The sequence below is a fragment of the Pan paniscus genome, chromosome 15, assembly GCF_029289425.2.
Source record: "Pan paniscus chromosome 15, NHGRI_mPanPan1-v2.0_pri, whole genome shotgun sequence".
Classification (NCBI taxonomy): Eukaryota; Metazoa; Chordata; class Mammalia; order Primates; family Hominidae; genus Pan; species Pan paniscus.
This window is the reverse complement of record NC_073264.2, coordinates 77,539,783-77,560,812: the sequence shown is the minus strand read 5'-3', so window position 1 is coordinate 77,560,812 and position 21,030 is coordinate 77,539,783. Positions and strand designations below refer to the sequence as shown.

At 48.9% G+C, this 21,030-nt stretch overlaps 1 protein-coding gene across 2 annotated transcripts in view; it reads right to left on the bottom strand.

The window, feature by feature from the left end:
* ESRRB (estrogen related receptor beta) overlaps positions 1-21,030 on the bottom strand; it is a 191,979-nt gene that overhangs the window by 30,368 nt on the left and 140,581 nt on the right. For both annotated transcript variants that reach the window (XM_034937890.3, XM_055097309.2), the window contains exon 3: positions 9,317-9,433. In XM_034937890.3, coding sequence (XP_034793781.1) covers positions 9,317-9,433 — 117 coding nt within the window. The remainder of the gene's footprint in view (positions 1-9,316; positions 9,434-21,030) is intronic.

Genomic DNA, 21,030 nt, shown 5'->3' with positions numbered 1-21,030 from the left:
CCTGTGCCCCTGCCTTTCATTTCTTAGTCTGTGGCAGACATTGCTAATCAATCATGGCACTCTTACCTGCTGATCCCAGACACTGCCTAAGAAGCCTTTCAATCATGCACTCCAGCTGAGTGCAACTAAAGGCAACTTGCCATCCTGGAGCCTGAATTAAGAACAACTGTGTTAGAGGCAGCCAGTGCAAACACGTCTGCAAATAAACAAATAAATAAATAAGATAATGTCAGACTGAAAGAAGTTCAATGAAGAAGCATACAAGGGGATATGACAGCAAGTAATAGAGTGGATAGGGAGGCCTTTCTGAGAAGATAACATTTAACTTGAGGTCGGAAGGATAAGAAGGAGCCAGCTTTGGGGAGAGGATTCCAGGCAGAGGGAAGGCCCTGAAAGTCCTAAGATGGGAAACAGTTTGTCATGCTTGAGGGTCAAAAATAAGCCAGGGAGGCTGGAGCAGAGTGGGTAGGAGTGAACAGACAGGAAAGGAATGGTATGAGATGATACTGAAGAGGTAGGGAGTGGGTAGACCACGCAAGGTCTCGAAGACCAAAGCAAAGTGTTTGGATTGTATTTTAAGTGCTATGGAGAGCCACTGATTGATGTAAAGCAAAATGACAGAATCTTACCAGTGCTTTAACAAGATCACTGCTAGGGGGATTAAACAGGACTAAGAGTGGAATCAGAAGTCCAGTTAGGAAACTGTCACAGTGGTCCAGGAAAAAACAATGCTTCCTTGGACCAGGGTCATGACCATGGAGATGAAGAAAAGTAGGAGAATCTGAAATACATTTTGGACATTGACCTGGGAGGAGTCAAGGATGACCTCCAGGTTTCTTTTGAGCAATAGGTGACTAGCATCACCATTCCTGAGATGGGAAAGACTGGAAGCAGTAGAAGGAGGAATGGTTCAAACCTAGAGTTCCTCTCTAGACATGTTTAATCTGTGATGTCTCATAAAGGACACAAGTGGCAATGCCAATAGGGTGGTTAGATATTCAGGTCTAAAATATCTAGGGAAGAATTTGGGAGGCTGAAGCAGGAGGGTTGCTTTATGCCAGGGGTTCGAGACCAGCCTGGGCAATATAAGCAAGACCTTTGTCTCTACAAAAAAAATTTTTTTAATTAGCCCCACATGTTGGCACATGCCTGTAGACCAGCTACTTAGGAGGCTGAGGTGGGGAGGATCTCTTGAGCCCAATAGTTTGAGGTTACAGTGAGCTATGATCATGTCACTGCACTCCAGCCTGGGCCACAGAGCAATACCTTGTCTCTTTAAAAACAGCAACAATAACAAAATCCCCACAAAAAAACAATACTTGTATTTGAAAATATGTCATTCCCTTTTTCCATACCAACAACGTTTTAGCTGGGTACACAGCGTCCCAGATAATGGCTACAATTCCAAGACTCCCTGGCAGAAAAGTGTGGCCCTGGGCTGTGAGTGGGAAGAACAGATGTGTGCTACTTAGGGTCCAGCCCTTCACATGGAGCTTTTCCTCCTTCTAGATGTCTGTGAGATGGGAAGAACTGGGGTCCACAAGGGCAAGCCACATGCTAAGCTTGGCAGAGCTGCCAGCCAGTCTGGGATTGCCTGTGACCTTCTGACTGTTATGTAAGAAATGAGCGGGAATGAAACTGCTATCCTGCTTAGGCTTCTGGGTGGTTTTGGGGTTTGGTTTGGTTTGTGGAGGGAAAAAGGGAGTCTCCTTCTTTTAGAAGCCTAGCATGGCCTGGAGCGGTGGCTCATGCCTATAATCCTAACACTTTGGGAGGCCAAGGCAGGTGGATCACCTGAGGTCAGGAGTTCAAGACTAGCCTGGGCCAACATGGTGAAACCCCATCTCTACTAAAATTACAAAAAATTAACCAGGCGTGGTGATGCATGCCTGTAATAGCAGCTACTCAGGAGGCCAAGGCAGGAGAATCTTTTGAACCTGGGAGGCAGGGGTTGCAGTGAGCCAAGATTGTGCCATTGCACTCCAGCCTGGGTGACAGAGCAAGACTCTGTCTCAAAAAACAAAAACAAAAAAACAAAAAACAAAACAAAAACAAAAAACACAGCCTAGTCTTTACCTAATGTACTATATTATAAGTGTATTTCTGGATCTATTCAATGTTTACTTTTTAAAGAAGTTTTTTTAAAGAAAGGGGTGAATGGGACAAGAAAATGAACATAGCAAGTGCTGTCAATTCCTTTTGGAGGTTTTGTTGAGAAAGACAGTAGGATCAGGTAGCAATATCTAGATGGAGATGAAGGGACAAAATATAGTTGTGGATTTTTTTAAATTTAATTTTGTTTTTGGCTGGGCGTGGTGACCCACCCCTGTCATCCCAGCATTTTGAGGGGCTAAGGTGGGTTGATTGCTTGAGCCCAAGAGTTTGAGACCAGCCTGTCTCTTTTTTTTAATGTGAAAAAATTTTTTTTTAACATTTTTTAAAAGTTAAAAAATAAATTTAATTTTGTCTTCATAATGGGAGAACAGAAGTATACTTGTGTGCTAATGAAATGATCCAGTAGTGAGAGAGAATTAGATGATGCTGGAAGCAGAGAAGATACTATAGGAATGAAGTCCTTGGTAAGGGGTTGGGCATGGTAGCTCACTCCTGCAATCCCAGCACTTGGGGAGGCTGAGGCGGGCAGATCATTTGAGGTCAGGAGTTCACGAACAGCCTGACCAACATGGTGAAACCCTGTCTCTACTAAAAATACAAAAACTTAGCTGGGCATGGTGGCGCATGCCTATAATCTCAGCTACTTGGGAAGTTGAGGCAGGAGAATCGCTTGAACCTGGGAGGCAGAGGTTGCAGTGAGCCAAGATCCCACCACTGCACTCCAGCCTGGGCAACAGAGTGAGACTCCATCTCAGAAAAATAAATAAATAAAGGAATGAAGTCCTTGGTAAAGAAGAGAGCGATTCAGAGCACAGAAGGGCAGGAGGGGGACCAGCGTTTGTCAGGATTGGGAATACCTCTATTCTACCAAGAAGAAGGCAGAAAACAGGTGCACAAACTGGTAGGTTTGTGGATTCAATGGTAGGAGGGTAAGATGTTTCCCATTTGACTTTCTATTTTTTCATGAAAATGTGAAGCAAGATTACAAGAGTAGGGAGTGAGGCTACGGGAGATTCAAAATTGCCTCTGGATCACAGAAGAAAATCCATTTTGTACATGAAGAATATCTATCTCCAATCAACAATCAGACTTCACAGTATAACTCTAGGAGCTTTCCCTGAAGATTGGGAGCAAGATGAAGATAGGCACTATTATGATTCCCATTTTATGGAGGAGGAAAGGGAGGCTTACAGGGGTTTAAGTAACTGGCCCAAGGAGTCGATAAGTGGTGAAGATGAGGTTTAACCAGGCCTACGTGACCACCGGACCGTTATCCAAAAGCCTGCAGGGAACAGTAAGAACGATTTAGCACAGACAAGATCATCTCCTGCGTCTTCATTCAATCAACACTTCTCCAACCAGAGGTCATTGTGGCTGAGTGGCCCAAAGGCTTCAGGGTGCCTGGGAAGATCCTGTGAGCTGTCAGGTATGTGTGTGTGTGCGTGTGTGGGGGGTGGTGGTGTTGGGGGGGGCAGTGTGTGTAGAATGTAAAGTGGCTCGAAAGGGATGCAACACACATTGGCATTCTCAGGCTGTAGCTCAATACCATTCTATAAAGTGGTAAAGAGTTGGTTTGTTTCAAAACACTAATATATTTTGGAAAAGAAAAAGAATTTTTAAAGGCAAGTCCTCTCTCATGCTCTTTCTTCATTCACAGGGCCAGAAAAAAAGTGATATTTCTGGCATGGGCTAGAGGCAGAATACTCTATAAATACAAGGCCATTAAATCCCATGCAGTGGGAACCTGATCAGGGCCTCCTTTTAATTTCCTGACATGAGCTGGCCACTAACACAATTACCCAGAATCCCCGGAGGAGCCCTCCACCTTCCCAACAAGCACAAAGCAAGTGAGAGCATATTGCATGGATGTCAGCCCAGCTTTCACTGAAATCAAATATCTTTTAGAAAACACTTGGGGAAAGGCAGGCAGGGGCTGAGTGGGGGAGAAATGGAGCGGGCTTGGGAGGCTGGTCGCATGAGGGAGGTGAGGTGAGGAGGAGGTGAAGTTGGCGGGGACAGGCTGTCTAGAGAGAATTGCTGAAATCCCAGAGCTGTACTGAGGCCTCGGGGAGCCCCCTAGGAAATGCAGCTAGTGGTTTTCCAGAGTCAGTCCACACCCTAGCCAGGCTGCAAAGGCTGACTACCAGGGGAGCTGCCCATCCTGATTCTAGAACCCACAGTGGGGACCAGCCCAAGACAAGGCCGCCTTTTAAGATTCCCGCCAACAAATCCAGGAAGAAAATCAGGGTGGCCAGACACCAGTCTGCCTCCCCAAACACAAGGGGCAGACTGATGAAAAGCTGAGTGTAAACGAGGTTGTCTTTGAATCAAACACTAGAATTTTTTTTTTTTTTTTTGAGACAGAGGCTTGCACTGTCGCCCAGGCTGGAATGCAGTGACACAATCTCAGCTCACTGCAACCTCTGCCTCCTGGGTTCAAGCAATGCTCCTGCCTCAGTTTCCAGAGTAGCTGGGATTACATGCGCGTGCCACCACGCCCAGCTAATTTTTGTATTTTTAGTAGAGAAGGCATTTTACCATGTTGGCCAGGCTGGTCTCGAACTCCTGACCTCAGGTGATCTGCCCACCTTGGCCTCCCCAAGTGCTGGGATTACAGGCGTGAGCCACCGCACCCAGCCTGAATCCAACACTGGAGTATTTTAACGCATCAAGGGAGCTGACATTGCAAAGCAATCCCACAGTGGATTCTGCCAAGAGGAGCTGTCCCATCTGTCCCAGGTCCCCACTTTGACCTGGTGACGGAAAGCAGGTATCAACATCCCCGTTTTACAGTGAAGAAATGGAAGCATGTGGGTGTGAGTAATAATATTAAACAGCAGCTGGGGGCAGTGGCTCATGCCTGTAATCCCAGCACTTTGGGAGGCTGAGGTGGGCAGATCACAAGGTCGAGACTGAGACCATCCTGGCCAACATGGTGAAACCCCATCTCTACTAAAAATACAAAAATTAGCTGGGCATGGTGTTGCACACTTGTAGTCTCAGCTACCCAGGAGACTGAAGCAGGAGAATTGCTTGAACCCGGGAGGTGGAGGGTGTGGTGAGCCTAGATCGCGCCACTGCACTCCAGCCTGGCGACAGAGTGAGGCTTTTTTTGGGTCTTTCTCAAAAGAAAAAAAAAAAAATTACGCAGGCAAAAATACCTAATAACCAGGGGCAGAACACAGGCCATCAACTCCTAACCCAGATTTCGTGTTCAGTTTTTAAAAGAGAAAAATTACTTTTTCTCTGAAAATACAGATTTTTATGTACTAGATTTGCTTAAAGCAAGATAGGCCTTTGGACATCTGTTTTCCATGGTCTGCTCTGGATGTTCCAGGGAGAAAGTCACAGGGACGTGGCCATAGGATCTGTCCCCAGCCACGTGAGGAATCTGAAAAGCTTAGATCCCTGAGCTGGCCACAGTCTTAAGAGAGAGGGAGAGCCAGAGGAAGCCCCAAGTCTGATTTCTTCTGTGGCTGTTGCTGGGCCCCCAAACTGGGAAACGATCTCTGATTATTTTACCTAAGAAAGGAAAAATCATAAAACACAAGGAGAATGTGGCTGGATGAGGGCGGGAGGGTGGTGTTCAGACGTGCAGGCCAGGGGAGCAGAGAGGGCGGAGGCACAAACATCTCTCCATCTGCAGCCCTCCCCAAGCCCCTGGACCCCCAAAGCCCCCCAAGCAACAGAGGCCCACTATGGGACCCTAAAGCAGAGAGCAGCCCTGGGGAAGGTGAAGTTTGCCTTTTAGAGTCCCGTCAGAGTCTGAGGCTGGCGATGAGCCCACGCTGGTCTCGGGGGGCCTGGGCCTTGCCTGCAGAGCCAGGAGGGACACCCAAACAAAAGCCAAGCCAGGCAGCTGCCAAGAGCCCCCACCTGGCAGGGGCCCAGGCTGTTGAAGGAGGATGCTCCTCCTAAGGGGGTCGGTCCCCACGGAGCTTCAGATCCCAGGATCTCTCCAAGGCCCTGCAGGGGACAGAAACTAAACATGGCTCCCTGCTTTGTCCATACTCAGGAGCCTTTGTGTCATCTCCCCGCTCTTGGATCTGGACCTGCCAGCACTGGTGGGGAGTGGGGGAGGGAGCGTTCTAGTGGCTGTCCCTTCCTCCTTCAGGCAAAGCTCCTTAAAGGGCCTTTTCGGGCCAAGCATGTCTGCCTGGGAGGCCCCAGCTGCCACTCTGGGTAAAGACCATCAACCGAAGGGCTATATTTGCAGCGGGGCAGGGGTGTCAACACTGAGGCTTCCCCTGAACATCCTCCCCACTTGAGGCAGCAGGGGTCTCATGACCCTGTCCTCCCAGCACCCCCAATACCATCATCCTGGGACACACAGTGTCCACCTCGTTTCTCTGACAAGTGCCAGTCTGGATGTCTGAGTGGCCACCGGTCAATTGTGGGCCTCACCACCTCCCTCCCTGCCATCAGTGCACCCCTTCACCATCTCCTGCTTTCTGGGAAGCCACTAGAAAGTGCCCTTCTCTCTTCCCAGCACTGCATAGCCCCTAAAGAGACTCTGTTCAGTGTTACAAGATGGTCCAGGAATTGAGTGGGAGGTTCCCTCTCGACCTCCCCCATCCCTGTGCTGTGCCATGGGGAGCAGACACTGAACAGGGAAAGGAAAGTTCCAGCCTCTGGGCCCAGCTCCCCTCAAATGAATGTGTGACTGAGGGTAGGAGTCATCTCACCCCAGCCCCTGTAGGGCTCCATTTTGTCACCTGTAAAATTCAGGGCTATATTGAAAACAATGAGGCTTCTGGCTGCTCTAAGTGCCGCGGATACTGTTAAGTAGGCAGGGAGGCTGCACGCTGCGACCAAGTGGCCCCTGGCCCCCTGCTTGACCTGCTGTTCTCACATCCAGCTCTGTATGTGAGAACAACAGGTCAAGCAGCTCTGTCTCTTGGGCTTAAGAGGAGTGAATGAGTCTCCAAGGCTTAGAAACCCTCAGATTCCCAGCGCCACACGGAGAGAAAGTCAAGAGACCAGCACTCAGGCATGCTTCTATGGGCCCTTTGCCTCAATTTTCCCATCTGTGAATACCAGGAGGCTCTGAAGGAGCAGAAAGGGCCCAACATAGGAGTCAGGGGACCCAGTTCAGCCACTAGTTTGGGTCATCCTATCCAGGAGCAAGACCAAAATTATATAGAGTCAAAAATGAACCAACAGACAGCCTTTCCGCGGGCTCGATGTAGCCCATTTTTAATCTGGAAAGGAGACTGTTTTTTCGGTTGAGCCCCTAACGAAGCAGCTGGCCTGTCTAAGAGCTGAGTGGTCCACTCCATCACAAAGGGGTTAAATGAAGCCTGAATGAGGAGCATTTTAAAAGCCAGTGTGCCATGTCGACACAAAGGCCGCCGAGGGCCCTGCTTCAAGAGCTTCTGTTTTATGGATACAGGTGCTGGGCTGAGCTGAGGTGAAGTGGGGGACCTGGAAATGGTAAACGGAAGTGGAAGGTCCAACTTCTATAGCACATGATGGTCCAAGTTGTATTGACAAAGCGTCTTAGGTCTGGGCCCTTATCTTCAGAGGGCCCTGGGAGAGGGGGTAGCAGGAGTGCCCTGGGACTCCCAAGGCTGGGCTGGGCTTCCAGAAGCCCACTCCTAGCCTTCCCCCTCCAGGAAGGGTCTGGATTCCAAACCTGTCCCTTCGTTCTCTCTGTAGCCCCTTCTGATCACCCCCACACACCTCTTTTCCTGTTTCCTCCCACTTCTAGAAGGATTCCAGGCCCGGAGCTTAAAAGTTGATCTCTAAGAATTTTCACTGGCTCCCCTTGGAAGCTGGAGAAGCAGGAAAACACATGCACTCACGACCCATCCCCAAAATGGTACTGAACAAGGTTCCTCAAACTGAAAACATCGGCCGGGCATAGTGGCTCACGCCTGTAATCCCAGCACTTTAAGAGGCTGAGGTGGGAGTGCCTGAGCCCAGGAGTTGGAGACCAACCTGAGCAACATGGCAAGACCTTGCCTCTATCAATAATATTTTAATATAAAAAAAAAAGGAGCAAATCAGTAGAGAAAGTGAGGAAGAGGAGATCTGGAGCAGTTGTCCCAATGAGAGCTACGTGTCATTTCAAATTTTCTAGTAGCCACATTAACGAATAGATAAAAAGAGGCCGGGTGCGGTGGCTTACGCCTGTAATCCCAGCACTTTGGGAGGCTGAGACGGGCAGATCACGAGGTCAGGAAATCGAGACCATCCTGGCTAACACCGTGAAACCCCGTCTCTACTAAAAATACAAAAAAATTAGCCGGGCGAGGTGGCGGGCGCCTGTAGTCCCAGCTACTCGGGAGGCTGAGGCAGGAGAATGGCGTGAACCCAGGAGGCAGAGCTTGCAGTGAGCCGAGATTGCGCCACTGCACTCCAGCCTGGGCAACAGAGCAAGACTCCGTCTCCAAAAAAAAAAAAAACAAAAAACAAAAAACAAAGAAGCATGTGATGCTAATTTCACAATATGTTTTATTTAACATGTCGAGAAGATTAGCCTTTCTGCATGCAATCACATTTTTAAAAGGATCACCACCAGACTTTACACTGCCTTTTATGGTCCTATTAAGTCCTCTAAAGCAGGCATGTGTTGTACACTCAGCACACCTCTGTTTGGACCAGCGCTCGGGAGCCACGTGTGGCTGGTGGTTGCCATATGAGCACAGCTCTAGAGACAGAGGACGCAGGGAGAGAAAGGAGAGGGAAGGGAGAGGATGGGAAGAGAGGGAACAAGGAAGGGAGCAGCGTTCCCAAGGCAAAAGCCATGTCCTGTCCACCCACCAGAAAACAAATGCCATTCTTCACAGGTGAAGGGAACATTATTTATCATTCCTGGACTTAATGTGTCTGTCCTTTTCACCCCCGAGCCCTTGAGGGTGCTAGGGGATATAACAGCCTCTTAAGCCTACCCCTCCTAGGGCAGAGGTGGGGTTTGCCCCTAAAGGAGGGCCTTCCCAGAGTGCCAGGCCCACTGGGGCCCAAGTGGGGCCAGGGGTTCGGAAGGATCCTTAATGAAGAAATTCCAATTCCCACCTCCCTAAAGGAGGAGAGCCATGCGGGCGCCGTGGCGGGCTGGCAGGGTGTGGGAGGAGATGGGCGCTCAGACTGGGTCTCACCCTGGGACACAGGTCCACAGCTTGTGGGTGTCTCACAGGGGACAAAAACTCCCCAGCAAGCAGAGCCTCACAGTGAACCCCGACTCGGTGGGGTCTCTTACCTTCCTTCAGCATCCCCACTTTGAGGCATTTCATGAAGCGGCAGGCCTGGCAGGACTTGCGCCTCCGTTTGGTGATCTCGCACTCGTTGGTGGCCGGGCAGCTGTACTCAATGTTCCCTGCAACCAGACACAGAGAGGGTTGCCGGGTGCTGGCCGCCCAGGGCCCCCACCTGCCAGCGCAGGGCTGGATGGATGGGGATTTTAATTTGCCAGAGCTGCCACTCCCCCCTAGTGTTCTCAAAGCAGGTGCTCTGAGGTGCTTGTCAGAACATTTCGAACTCTTCCATATGGAGACTCCAGGTGGCAGGTCTGGGTGGACCAGGCAGCTACTTGGGGAAACACTCTCCAGAGGATGGCCACCCACAGTGTTGAAGCCACTCCTGGGCAGGGACATCAAAACTCACTAAGCTGGCCTTTTACTCCAGGAGGAGAACGCCCCCTATGCTGACCAGAACATTAGTGCAGACCACCACTACCACCACCACCACCACCACCACCACAGGCTCCTCCAACCTCCAGCCTGGGACCCCAATGTGTGGGAAAAGCCTCCTGGAAACTCTGCGTCCACCAGGATCAAGGCCCGGGTTCTGCATCCCACTGGAGGGGCCCAGGCCACCTGGCTTTGCTAACCTTGAGGATATACTTTCCTCTGACCAAGTTGAAATTTCTTCATCTTCAAAACAGTGAGATAATCTACTAAAGGAAGAATTAACCAAGACCACATATGGACAACTGCTTTAAACACTATTCAATGCGAGGGGGTCATTTTATGAGCAGAGTTCATTCAGCAGAGGGAATCTGTGATAAATTTTTCAGGCCACTCCTTTCATGGGTTATAAGAATGGCTACCAGGCCGGGTACAGTGGCTCATGCCTATAATCCCAGCACTTTGGGAAGCCGAGGTTGGTGGATCACCTGAGGTCAGGAGTTCGAGACTAGCCTGACCAATATGGTGAAACACTGTCTCTACTAAAAATACAAAAAAAATTAGCCAGGTGTGGTGGCGTGTGCCTGTAATCCCAGCTACTCGGGAGGCTGAGATAGGAGAATTGCTTGAACCCGGGAGGTGGAGGTTGCAGTGAGCCGAGATCACGCCACTTCACTCCAGCGTGGGTGACAGACCGAGACTCTGTCTCAAACAAAACAAAACAAAACAAAACAAAAGAATGGCTACCATAAACCCAACCCATGCTCTTTTAAGCTGTAGGCCCCACGAAGCCAAGACCTTGGGCTGCTCCCCAGTGTCCAGCAGCACTTAGCACAGCCCCCACAATATAGAGACAGGCAGGTAGAATGCAGTGAATGACTGATCTACAGAGTCCCTCCCCTCCCAATAGCAATTCCATGAAAGAGAAAATAAGTACTAATACTATTCCCATTTTACAGATGAGTTTTCCAAGTGTTTCTATGCAGTGTGAACACAGAGGTCTTATTTAGGTTGAACTGACCTTCCAGTGCTCTTCCTGGGAGGGTTGACAGTCCAGTCAGGAGAGGCTGTGACTGCCTTTCTAATACAGGCATCTGCCCTGGGCATGCTGACCTGCTGACTCTTATTAACGAATATGCATTGAGCACCTACAATGTGCCTGGTAATGGAGGGAAAGGCGATGGGGGGAGAGCAGGTGAGGGAGGTAAAGAAATGCAATTGGAGTGGCCGGACGCAGTGGCTCATGCCTGTAATCCAGCACTTTGGGAGGCAGAGGTAGGTGGATCACCTGAGGTACGGAGTTCGAGACCAGCCTGGCCAATACGGTGAAACCCTGTCTCTACTAAAAATACAAAAAAACAATTAGTTGGGCGTAGGGGTGGGCACCTATAATCACAGCTACTCGGAAGGCTGAGGCAGGAGAATCACTTGAACCCATGAGGCGGAGGTTGCAGTGAGCCAAGATTGCGCCATTGCACTCCAGCCTGGGTGACAAGAGCAAAACTCCGTCTCAAAAAAAAAAAAAAAAAAAAAAGTAACTGGAACGTACAAACGAAGAACAGCACATCACAGGGCTGTTTTGTTATTGTGTCTCTTCGACTCCTGTCCCAAAGTCCCTGAGGTCAGCCTGAGCCAGGGTTTTCCAGAACAGAATCTCTCAACTAGAACACATCTCTCGTTCCAGCCCCACCTCCTGAGGGAGCAGGGAGGAGCTGGAGGCTTGCCTGTCTGAATCCTCCACACCAAACCCTACCCACTTCAGAGGAATAGCAGCTAAGATTTATTGTGCACCTACTGTGTGCATAGTCTGCACAGCTCCCTCAGTCCTCACAACAGCCTCTGAAGGCACATCAGTGTCCCATTTCATAGACCAAGAAACTGAGGCTCTGGGAGCTGAAGCAGGTTACCCAAGGCCACACAGATCTCCTGTCCCACCCTGTATCTCACAAGGAGGATGGGGAAATTGGAAGTGCTGCCCCCCTGAGGACAGGCGCCTGGTGCTGACCCAGCGGCTAAGGTCGCCTGGTGGGTAGTAGGGGAGAAGGGTGGCCTTGGGCTTCCCTGTGTCACCACCTCCCCACATGGGATATGGATGGAAACCTTTTCTATTGGATTTTCTGGAAACAAGCATGAACCATGTTCTACCATTAACAAAGTGCTTTGAGGTAGCAAAATTACTCAATGTGCCTAACTGTATCGAGTACTCACAAAGGCTCAGTGAGTATTCTCATCCCTTTTTACTGGTGAGGAAAACTATTTCCAGAGCACCTCAGAGATCTACCGGTGAAGGCTAGCTATCCTCCCTCCCTCTCTCCCCATCTCCCTCTCTCCCCCTCTCCCTCTCTCTCCCTGTCTCAAGTCCAGCAGGCACCACCTTTCTCCCCATCCCATTTCTTGCAGGGAGGGAGCTCTGTGCTGGAGGTTGGAAGGCGATGGGAAGGGGAAGGGATGAAGATTCTGTGTACCCCTCCCTGCTTTTGTCTAGCCCTATTTCTTAGAGCATTCTGGCTTGGGTGGTTTCTTGGGGAATAATATCAATATTCATGTAAGCCCGGTAAAATTCAAAAGACAAACAGAAAGGAGGAAAACACATATGAAAGCTAATTCATTCAAGCCTTTATCTTGGCTTAGAAGGCGCTGGAGGATTTGGCCCGTTCCCACCCAGGCCCACCCTCTCTCTGCAGCCTCAGCGTGCTGATTCCCTCCATTCGCTCTGCATAACTGTCACTTTCTGGAACTCCATGGTCTCCTAGGCCGCCAGGCCTTTGCTTTGCAGCTTAGAACAGACTCTCTATGCTCCCTCCACTCTCTGTTTCTCCAGGTCCCACATGGGGAGGCGCTCCTTCTCCCTGCTGATAACCCATTAATGTCCCCTGTGTTGTATCTGTCTGCCTCCTCCACCTACTCCAGCTCCTCTCTAGTCCCACTGCCTGGGCCACCCAGCCGCTCAATGTGCACACACGGGGAGCTCACACTGGCGAATGCTTGTCAGGGAGCAGCCACAGCTCTGCTTTACAGATCCCGAGGATTTCATGTTCCCAGCAACCCCGGAGGTAAACAGATTTTTCTCATCTGTAAGATAGAGGGGCTGGGTGTGGTGGCTCACGCCTGTAATCCCAGCACTTTGGGAGGCCCAGGCAGTCAGATCATCTGAGGTCAGGAGTTCAAGACCAGCCTGGCCAACATGGTGAAACCCTGTCTCTACTAAAAATACAAAACTTAGCCAGGTGTGGTGGTGCACACCTGTAGTCCCAGCTACTCGGGAGGCTGAGGCAGAAGGATTGCTTGAACCCAGGAGCCAGAGGTAGCAGTGAGCCGAGATCGCGCCACTGCACTCCAGCCTGGGTGACAGAGCGAGACTCTGTCTCAAAGGAAAAAAAAAAAAAAAAAAAAAAGGAGAAGGTGAACAGAATCCAGGGTATGGGACAGTAAGGACTGGGACCCAGCCTGTCAGCTCCAGCCTGCTCTGAGCCACTGTGCTGGGAGCTCACAGGGCTCTCCATGGGCTTCACACCTCCAGCTGCCTGGGACACCCTTTGCACACTCTTCACTTTTCCCATGCTTTGCTCTCAGCTGCTCAGCCAACCTGTCACTTTTTGAGGAAGGATAAGGCCACAGGCTGCTGCTCAGAGCAAGGAGTCAGGAAGTGTGTGTGCAGAGCTGGAACTGGTGCTCTCCCAGGACAAGACGACCAAGTGCTAACAGCAAGTCCCCAACCAGGCTCTTCACCCTTTAGGGGTTGGCCTGCATGTGTGTGTGTGTGTGTTGGTGTGTGTCAGAGAAAGAGACCTAATTATTTATTTATTTTGGTTCCTTTCCATTTATTTTATGGCCCCAGCGGCTAGCTGCCAGCAAAGCCAGGCTGGCGGCCTTGCTTTGTAATTTTTTTAAGTGCCTCCTCGATAAAGTGATGAAATTAATTCATCAGAATTCCTGTGGTCTCTTGAGGCGGGCCTAGGAGCGTGTAGGAACAGGGATAGGACATTGGCAGCACACACACGTACAGCTGAGGTGTGGCAGTTTTGGGGATGAGTTCTCTCAGGACAGGGACATAGCCAATGGTTAGCATAAATTCCAGGTTCTAACCTGGGAGTGTATTCAGTATAGACAGGTGCAGACTCCACTGTGGGCACATCACCTAACTTCTCTGAGCCTCAGTTTCCTAATCTGTGAAACGGGTACAGCCCCCATCTCATAAAGTTCTTATCTAAAAGTTCCCCAGATTCAGGCCAGGCGCAGTGGCTCACACTTCTAATCCCATCACTTTGGGTGGCCGAGGCAGTAGGATCACTTGAGATCAGGAGTTTGAGACCAGTGTGGCCAACATGGTGAAACCCCGTCTCTACCAAAAATATAAAAAAATTAGCCAGGCATGGTAGTGGGCATCTGTAATCTTAGCTATTCGGAAGGCTGAGGCAGGAGAATCGCTTAAACCCAGAAGGCAGAGGTTGCAGAGATCATGCCACTGCACTCCAGCCTGGGTGACAGAGCAAGATTCCATCTCAAAAATAAATACATAAAAAATAAAAGTTCCCTAGATTCAGTGACAGAAAGCATACGAAGGTCTTAGTGAAGTGCAGGCACTGGCAAACAGGCCACCACGGCTGCTCCGCTTATTTTTATATTTAGGCAGATCTTACAGTAGGAGTGTCCAATCTTTTGGCTTCCCTGGGCCGCGTTGAAGAAGAATTGTCTTGGGCCATGCATAAAATATACTAACGATAACTGATGAGAAAAAAAAAAACTCATCCTGCTACAAGAAAGTTTATGAATTTGTGTTGGGCCACATTCAAAGCCATCCTGGGCCACAGGTTGGACAAGATTGTCTTACAGGGACAATCAAAGGATTCCAGGGTAAGTCTTTTCTAGGTGTTGGATCTGAGGCTAGCCACCAACTGTGATATTTGAGAACATTAAGGTCTGCCTCCGGTCCCTAGACCTCAGAGTGGATGCTGCCGGTGCCTGTGGGAAGGAGGCAGGCACTGGTAGAACCTGACCTGGACTTCTCCGTGACCTTAAGGCAGAGGGGTAACCACCACCATCAGCTCTCTTTGATCCTGTGCTTCCCGGAGAGAAGGAAATCCCAGGGGCATCCCCATCAGCTGTTCATGAACAGCTGCAGGGAGCAGGGCAGCCCTGCCACAGGCTCAGGAAGGGGGTTGCTAAGCTCGGACAAATAGCTCTCGGGGACCTGTGGGCTCAGAGGCTGCTGGCTAATGACAGAGCTCAAATGGTACCACTCTATTCAGCTGGTGTGAAAGGGCTGGGGTGATGGTCACTCAGTTCCACTCCCTTATTTACACACCTCTGGAGACAGGGACCATCCCTTTCATCTCTGCGTTGCCCAGGGCCCTCTGCTCTCCTGATCCTCCCCCTCACCCATGAGCTGGATGATCTCATTCATGCCACTGGCTTCCACTATCACGAAATTGGCAATGATCTGCAGCCAGTGCTCATGCCCTTATAGCTATCTGCCTGCTGATGTGTCTACCTGGAGGTCCCCTGGGCCCTCACCTTTCTCAAACTGAACCCATCCTCATCCAACCTGTTCCTCTTACTGTATCCCTTGTCTCATCAAAGGGACGACTAGCCACCTGCAACCTGTCAGAAATGAAGGGGCCTCCTGGATTTTTCCATATCTACCCCTAAGATCCTTTTCATCCTACTTCCTGATACCTGCTCCCTCCCTCCCTTCTGCAACAGTCCTAGTTCCACACTCATCACCCCTTGCGACCATCATCCTGCACTAGCCTGTCTCCATTTCCCTTTCCAATCTATCCTCCACACTGCCCCCTAGAGGTCAGTTAATAACTTTCCCAGACAAGTTTATGGGTTCTCTGGCCCATCATGGCACATGGAGTACACCTGTCTATGCATCATCCCAAAAATCCAATAACTGGCAGGATGGGAGTGGGAACTGTCTCAGAGAACGAGGAAAGTAGAAACCTAGGTAGCTAAAGCAAGGGATCCAGATAAGAAATAAGCTAGCCACACTGCAGAACCTCAGAAAGTGTCAGGCATTGAAGACTCAAGATATAGCAGCAGCAGGAGCTACAAGACAAAGCAGCAATGGTGTCCAAATTCTGAGGGACAATACTTTTCTTTTCTTTCTTTCTTTTTTTTTTTTTGTGTGTGTGTGTGTGTGTGCGAGTTTCGCTCTTGTTGCCCAGGCTGGAGTGCAGTGGTGTGATCTCGGCTCACTGCAACCTCCGCCTCACGGGTTCAAGCGATTCTCCTACCTCAGACTCCTGAGTAGCTGGGATTACAGGCGTGCACCACCAAGCCCAGCTAATTTTTGTATTTTTAGTAGAGACAGGATTTCTCCGGGTTGGTCAGGCTGGTCTCGAACTCCTGACTTCAGGTGATCCACCCGCCTCAGCTTCCCAAAGTGCTGGGATTACAGGCATGAACCACTGCACCCAGCTGAGAATAATTAATTTTCAACTAGAATTCTGTACCAAGCCAAGACATGAATCTAATGTGAAGGTTGGAGGATGGAATAGAGGCATTTCCACATATACAAGGTATTGCCGATTTTACCTCTCCTATACCTTTTAAGGACGCCCATGAACTACATGCTTTCCCCAAAGAAGGAAAGAACTAAAAAGAGGAAGAGGTAGGATCCAGAAAAAAGGGAATACAACCCACGAGAAAAGTCAAGGACATGTCAAGAAGGAAATGGCAACAGGCAAAATAGAAAATTTTGTGATATTACCATATTGGGACAGCGGGATGATCGTGTGTGTGTGTTGGGATGGGTTGTGTAATTGGAGCTAACTCATCTTCCATAACAGCAAGTCAAGAAAGAAGGTAAAAATTGCTGTCAGCAAATATAGCTATAAGATTACAATATTACTAAACGATAGAAGAGAGTTTTTTTTAAATGGTTAACTCTGAATTAGAGTGGGAGGAGAATGGGTAGGGCCAGTGACTGTGATCCTTCATTATAAAACATATATATATATATATATTTGAGACAAAGTCTTGCTCTGTCGCCCAGGCTGGAGGACAGTGGCATAGTCTTGGCTCACTGCAGCCTCCGCCTCCCAGGTTCAAGCAATTCTCCTGCCTCAGCCTCCCAAGTAGCTGGGATTACAGGCACTCGCCACCACACCTGGCTAATTTTTGTATTTTTAGTAGAGACGGGGTTTCACCATGTTGGCCAGGCTGGTCTCAAACTCCTCACCATGTTGGCCAGGCTGGTCTCAAACTCCTCACCATGTTGGCCAGGCTGATCTTGAACTCCTGGTGATCCGCCTGCCTTGGCCTCCCAAATTGCTGGGATTATAGACGTGAGCCACTGTGCCTGGCCTAAAAGTTATGTTTCTTTTATACTCTTTAAACTATTTGTATACCTTATTTTGAAAAGAATTAGAAATAAATTTAAAGTATAAATTTAAGAAATTCTCCAACTCTTGCCACCCAGAGCAGAGAACAAAATCTAAACTCCAGGGCAAAGCCTACCAGGCCTTTTATGATCTGACCATTTCCAAATTGTCCACCCTAATCCCCTCTCACTGAGGCCTCCAGTTTGTAGGCTCCAGCAGATCTGAACTGTCAGTAAGTATAATAGTTCATGGATCTCATGGAGCCCCCAGCCCTCCCATACCTCCCTCTACCTGAAACTCCTCATTTGGTCCTCCTGGCCAGCTCCTCCACATCCTTGGAGCCACAGCTCTCACATGGCCTCCTTGGTGACACTTTCTTCCCTTCTGCCCCAGATAGGCTCGCATGTTTCTCGCCATCACCCCATCCCCACACTCAAAGCAGCTACCTTAGTGTTTCATAATCACAGGTGTACCTGTGGGCCTCCCTTCTGAACTGCATGCTTTTTGGGAATGGAGATTATTATGTTTTTCATTTCTGTATCTCAAGTACAGTATCTCAATCCTGGAAATCGATTAATATCTGTTGAATAGATAATGAATGCAAATGAATCGAAAGCAAGAGCCCCCACCCAGAGAATCCTAGAATTCCACAACAGTGACCTTTCAGCTACCAAATGCAATTGTCTCCTCTTGGTCTTTCTCCTCCTGGTCCTTCCTGAAGCAGCAGACACCCATTGCCACCCTCTTAAAACAGGCTGTTTTGTTAGATTTCATCTCCCTTCTCTCTGCAGGGACTCTTGCAACATCTCTGACTATTTCTATGTGTATTTAATCAACTCTGGAGTACTTGCTTTCTTTTGTTTTTTTAGTCGCCTGGTTTGTAATGAACTAAGATGCTTTCAGTGGTAAGATGTACCATTATTTTACCCATCAGTCAAGAAAGAAAAAAGAATCCACCGATTAGGCTCACACCTGTAATCCAGGCACTTTGGGAGGCCACGGCCAGTGGATCACTTGAGCCCAGGTGTTCAAGACCAGCCTGGACAACATGGTGAAACCCCATCTCTACCAAAAATACAAAAAATTAGCCGAGTGTGGTGGCATGCCCCTGTGGTACCAGCTACTTTGGAGGCTCAAGGTGGAAGGATCACTTGAGCCCAGGGAGGTTGAAGGGAGGCTGAGGCGGCAGTGAGCAGAGATTGTGCCACTGCACTTCAGCCTGGGTGACAGAGCGAGACCCAGTCTCAAAAAAAAAAAAAAAGAGCTTTTTTTCAGATTTGATTTGATCCCGTAGCCTTCTTACACATACATAAGAGAAAATACGAGAAAAACAGATTGGTTAAAATATTGCTAAAACATCTCAAACTCTTCTGAATCATTTTTGATCAGTCATTGTTTTCATGTTTTTTTCACAGACTCATCCTCTCTACTATCAAGGGCTTTGTTAAGAAAGTGTTCACTGTTGTCTCAGGCCACTGGCCCCTACTCTGCAACTTTTGAGGTGCATTTGAGTGCAGTGACAACCAGGGAACGGCTGTCACCTGGTCAATGGTAACTGTGACAGGCAGCCCAATTCAGAGATGTTACTTGGAGAAAATGTGCATCTTAGAACTGATGAAATATGGCACTCCTCAATCTCCTTTCAAGGCCCCTCCTATGCTCCTTCTGTTCGGCAGGGTCCCTCAACCCTTCTCCTTCTAAAGAGCTTTCTCTAGAACACCAGTTCTCAAATTTGAGCTTGAATGAAGCTCACCTGAAAGGCTAAATCAGATTGCTGGGCCTTGCCCCCCAGTCTCAGATTCAGTAGGTCTGGGGTGGGGCCCAAAATTTGCATTTCTAACAAGCTCCCAGGTGTAGCCTTTGCTGCTGGCCTGAGGGCCACACTGAGAACCACAGTCTTAGAGGCTCTCCTTAGACTTAAAACCCCACTCAAGATTTTGCTTCTGGGCTGTAATTCCAAACTCTCCAGGGTCTCTGTGAACTGATCAAACTCAATATGTCCAAAACTTTATCCATTATCTCATGCTCCTTCCCACCCTGACTCTCCCAGCTGACGAAATTGTTCCTTCTGGGTATTTATGTTTTCCCCCTAATGGCCTTGCCATCTCCCTAGTAGCCTAAATTAGAAATCTAAGAGTCCTCCTTCCCTTAGCGTCCACAATCCAGTCACTATCCCTTTAATAATGAATCCACCTTTTTTTTTTTTTTTTTTTTTTTGGAGACAGAGTCTCACTCTGTTGCCCAGGCTGGAGTGCAATGGCCTGATCTCGGCTCACTACAACCTCTGCCTCCCAGGTTCCAGCGATTCTCCAGCCTCAGCCTCCCAAGTAGCTGGGATTATAGCCACCACGCCTGGCTAATTTTTGTATTTTTAGTATAGACTGGGTTTCCTCATGTTGGTCAGGCTGGTCTCAAACTCCTGACCTCAAGTAATCTACCCGCCTCTGCCTCCCATAGTGCTGGGATTACAAGCGTGAGCTACTGTGCCCAGCCTGAATCCACTTTTGAAAGTTCTTCAAGCCTAACTTCTCCTTCTAGCCCTTTTGCCCTGATCTTGGTTTGGACGGCCCTAACTGCACTGTTAAAATTGCTTCCTGTGGCCGGATGTAGTGGCTCACACCTGTAATCCCAGCACTTCGGGAGGCCAAGGCAGGTGGATCATGAGGTCAGGAATTTAAGACCAGCCTGGCCAACATAGTGAAACCCCCTTTCTACTTAAAATACAAAAATTAGCCAGATGTGGTGGCGTGCACCTGTAGTCCCAGCTACTCGGGAGGCTGAGGCAGGAGAATCACTTGAACCCAGGCGGAGGTTGCAGTGACCCAAGACCATGACATTGCACTCCAGCCTGGGTGACAGAGTGAGACTCCATCTCGGGGGAAAAAAAATTGCTTCCTGCTGGGCGCAGTGGCTGACGCCTGTAATCCCTGCACTTGGGCACTTTGGGAGGCCAAGGCAGGAGGGTCACGAGGTCAGGAGTTCAAGGTCAGCCTGGCCAACACAGTGAAACCCTGTCTTTACTGAAAATACAAAAAAAAAAAAAAAAAAATTAGCTGGGCATGGTGGCCCACACCTGTAATCCCAGCTGCTGGGGAGGCTGAGGCAGAAGAATCGCTTGAACCCAGGAGAATCTGCAGTGAACCGAGATTGCACCACTGCACTCCAGCCTGGGCAACATAGCAAGACTCTGTCTCAAAAATAAATAAATAAAATAAAAATAAAATAAAATTGCTTCCTCACTGGGCTCCCAGCCCCTAGCCTCTCCTGCTTCCACATCATCGTTCCTATTGTTGCCTGAATTATCTTGCTGAAAGGAGATCTGATTAATTCCCTGCTCAGAAGCCTTCAATGACTTCCCATTGCCAAGCACAACTAACAAAACAAATACTATTTATTTCATGTGCCAGGCACTTAGTTACACCCTCACATGCATGTCTCATTTCATTTTTGCAATAACACTGTAGGGGCAGGAACTATTCACATTTTACTGATACGGACATTAAGCTCAGGAAAGCTAAGTCACTTGCCCAAGGTGATACAACTAAGAAATTGTGAAGCTGAGATTCTAAGCCTGGTTAAATAGCCCTCAAATCTTAAATATGACTCCTTACTTAACTGTTCCTTACCATGACCTGTGAAGCCTGGTGCACTCCAGTGCCATGCTGTTTTCCCAGCCCATCATCCACCACTGAGCCCCCTCCTCTCTTGCTGCCAAGCATGTTTACCTTCCACTTCTGAGAAAGTGTCCCTTCTTCCAGGAAGCCCTCCCTGCCCTCCAGAAGGTATAAACCTTCTCTGGACTCTATGTGTCACCGAAGTCACAGGCTGACCACATTCTGACTGGCATCCTGGCTGTGTCTCCAAAAAGAGGAATTGTGATTTGTTCTGTCATTTGCCAGTGCCCTGCAGATAGCTAACATTTTGTGGGTTTAATGGACTCTTCTTGTAGAGATGAGGAA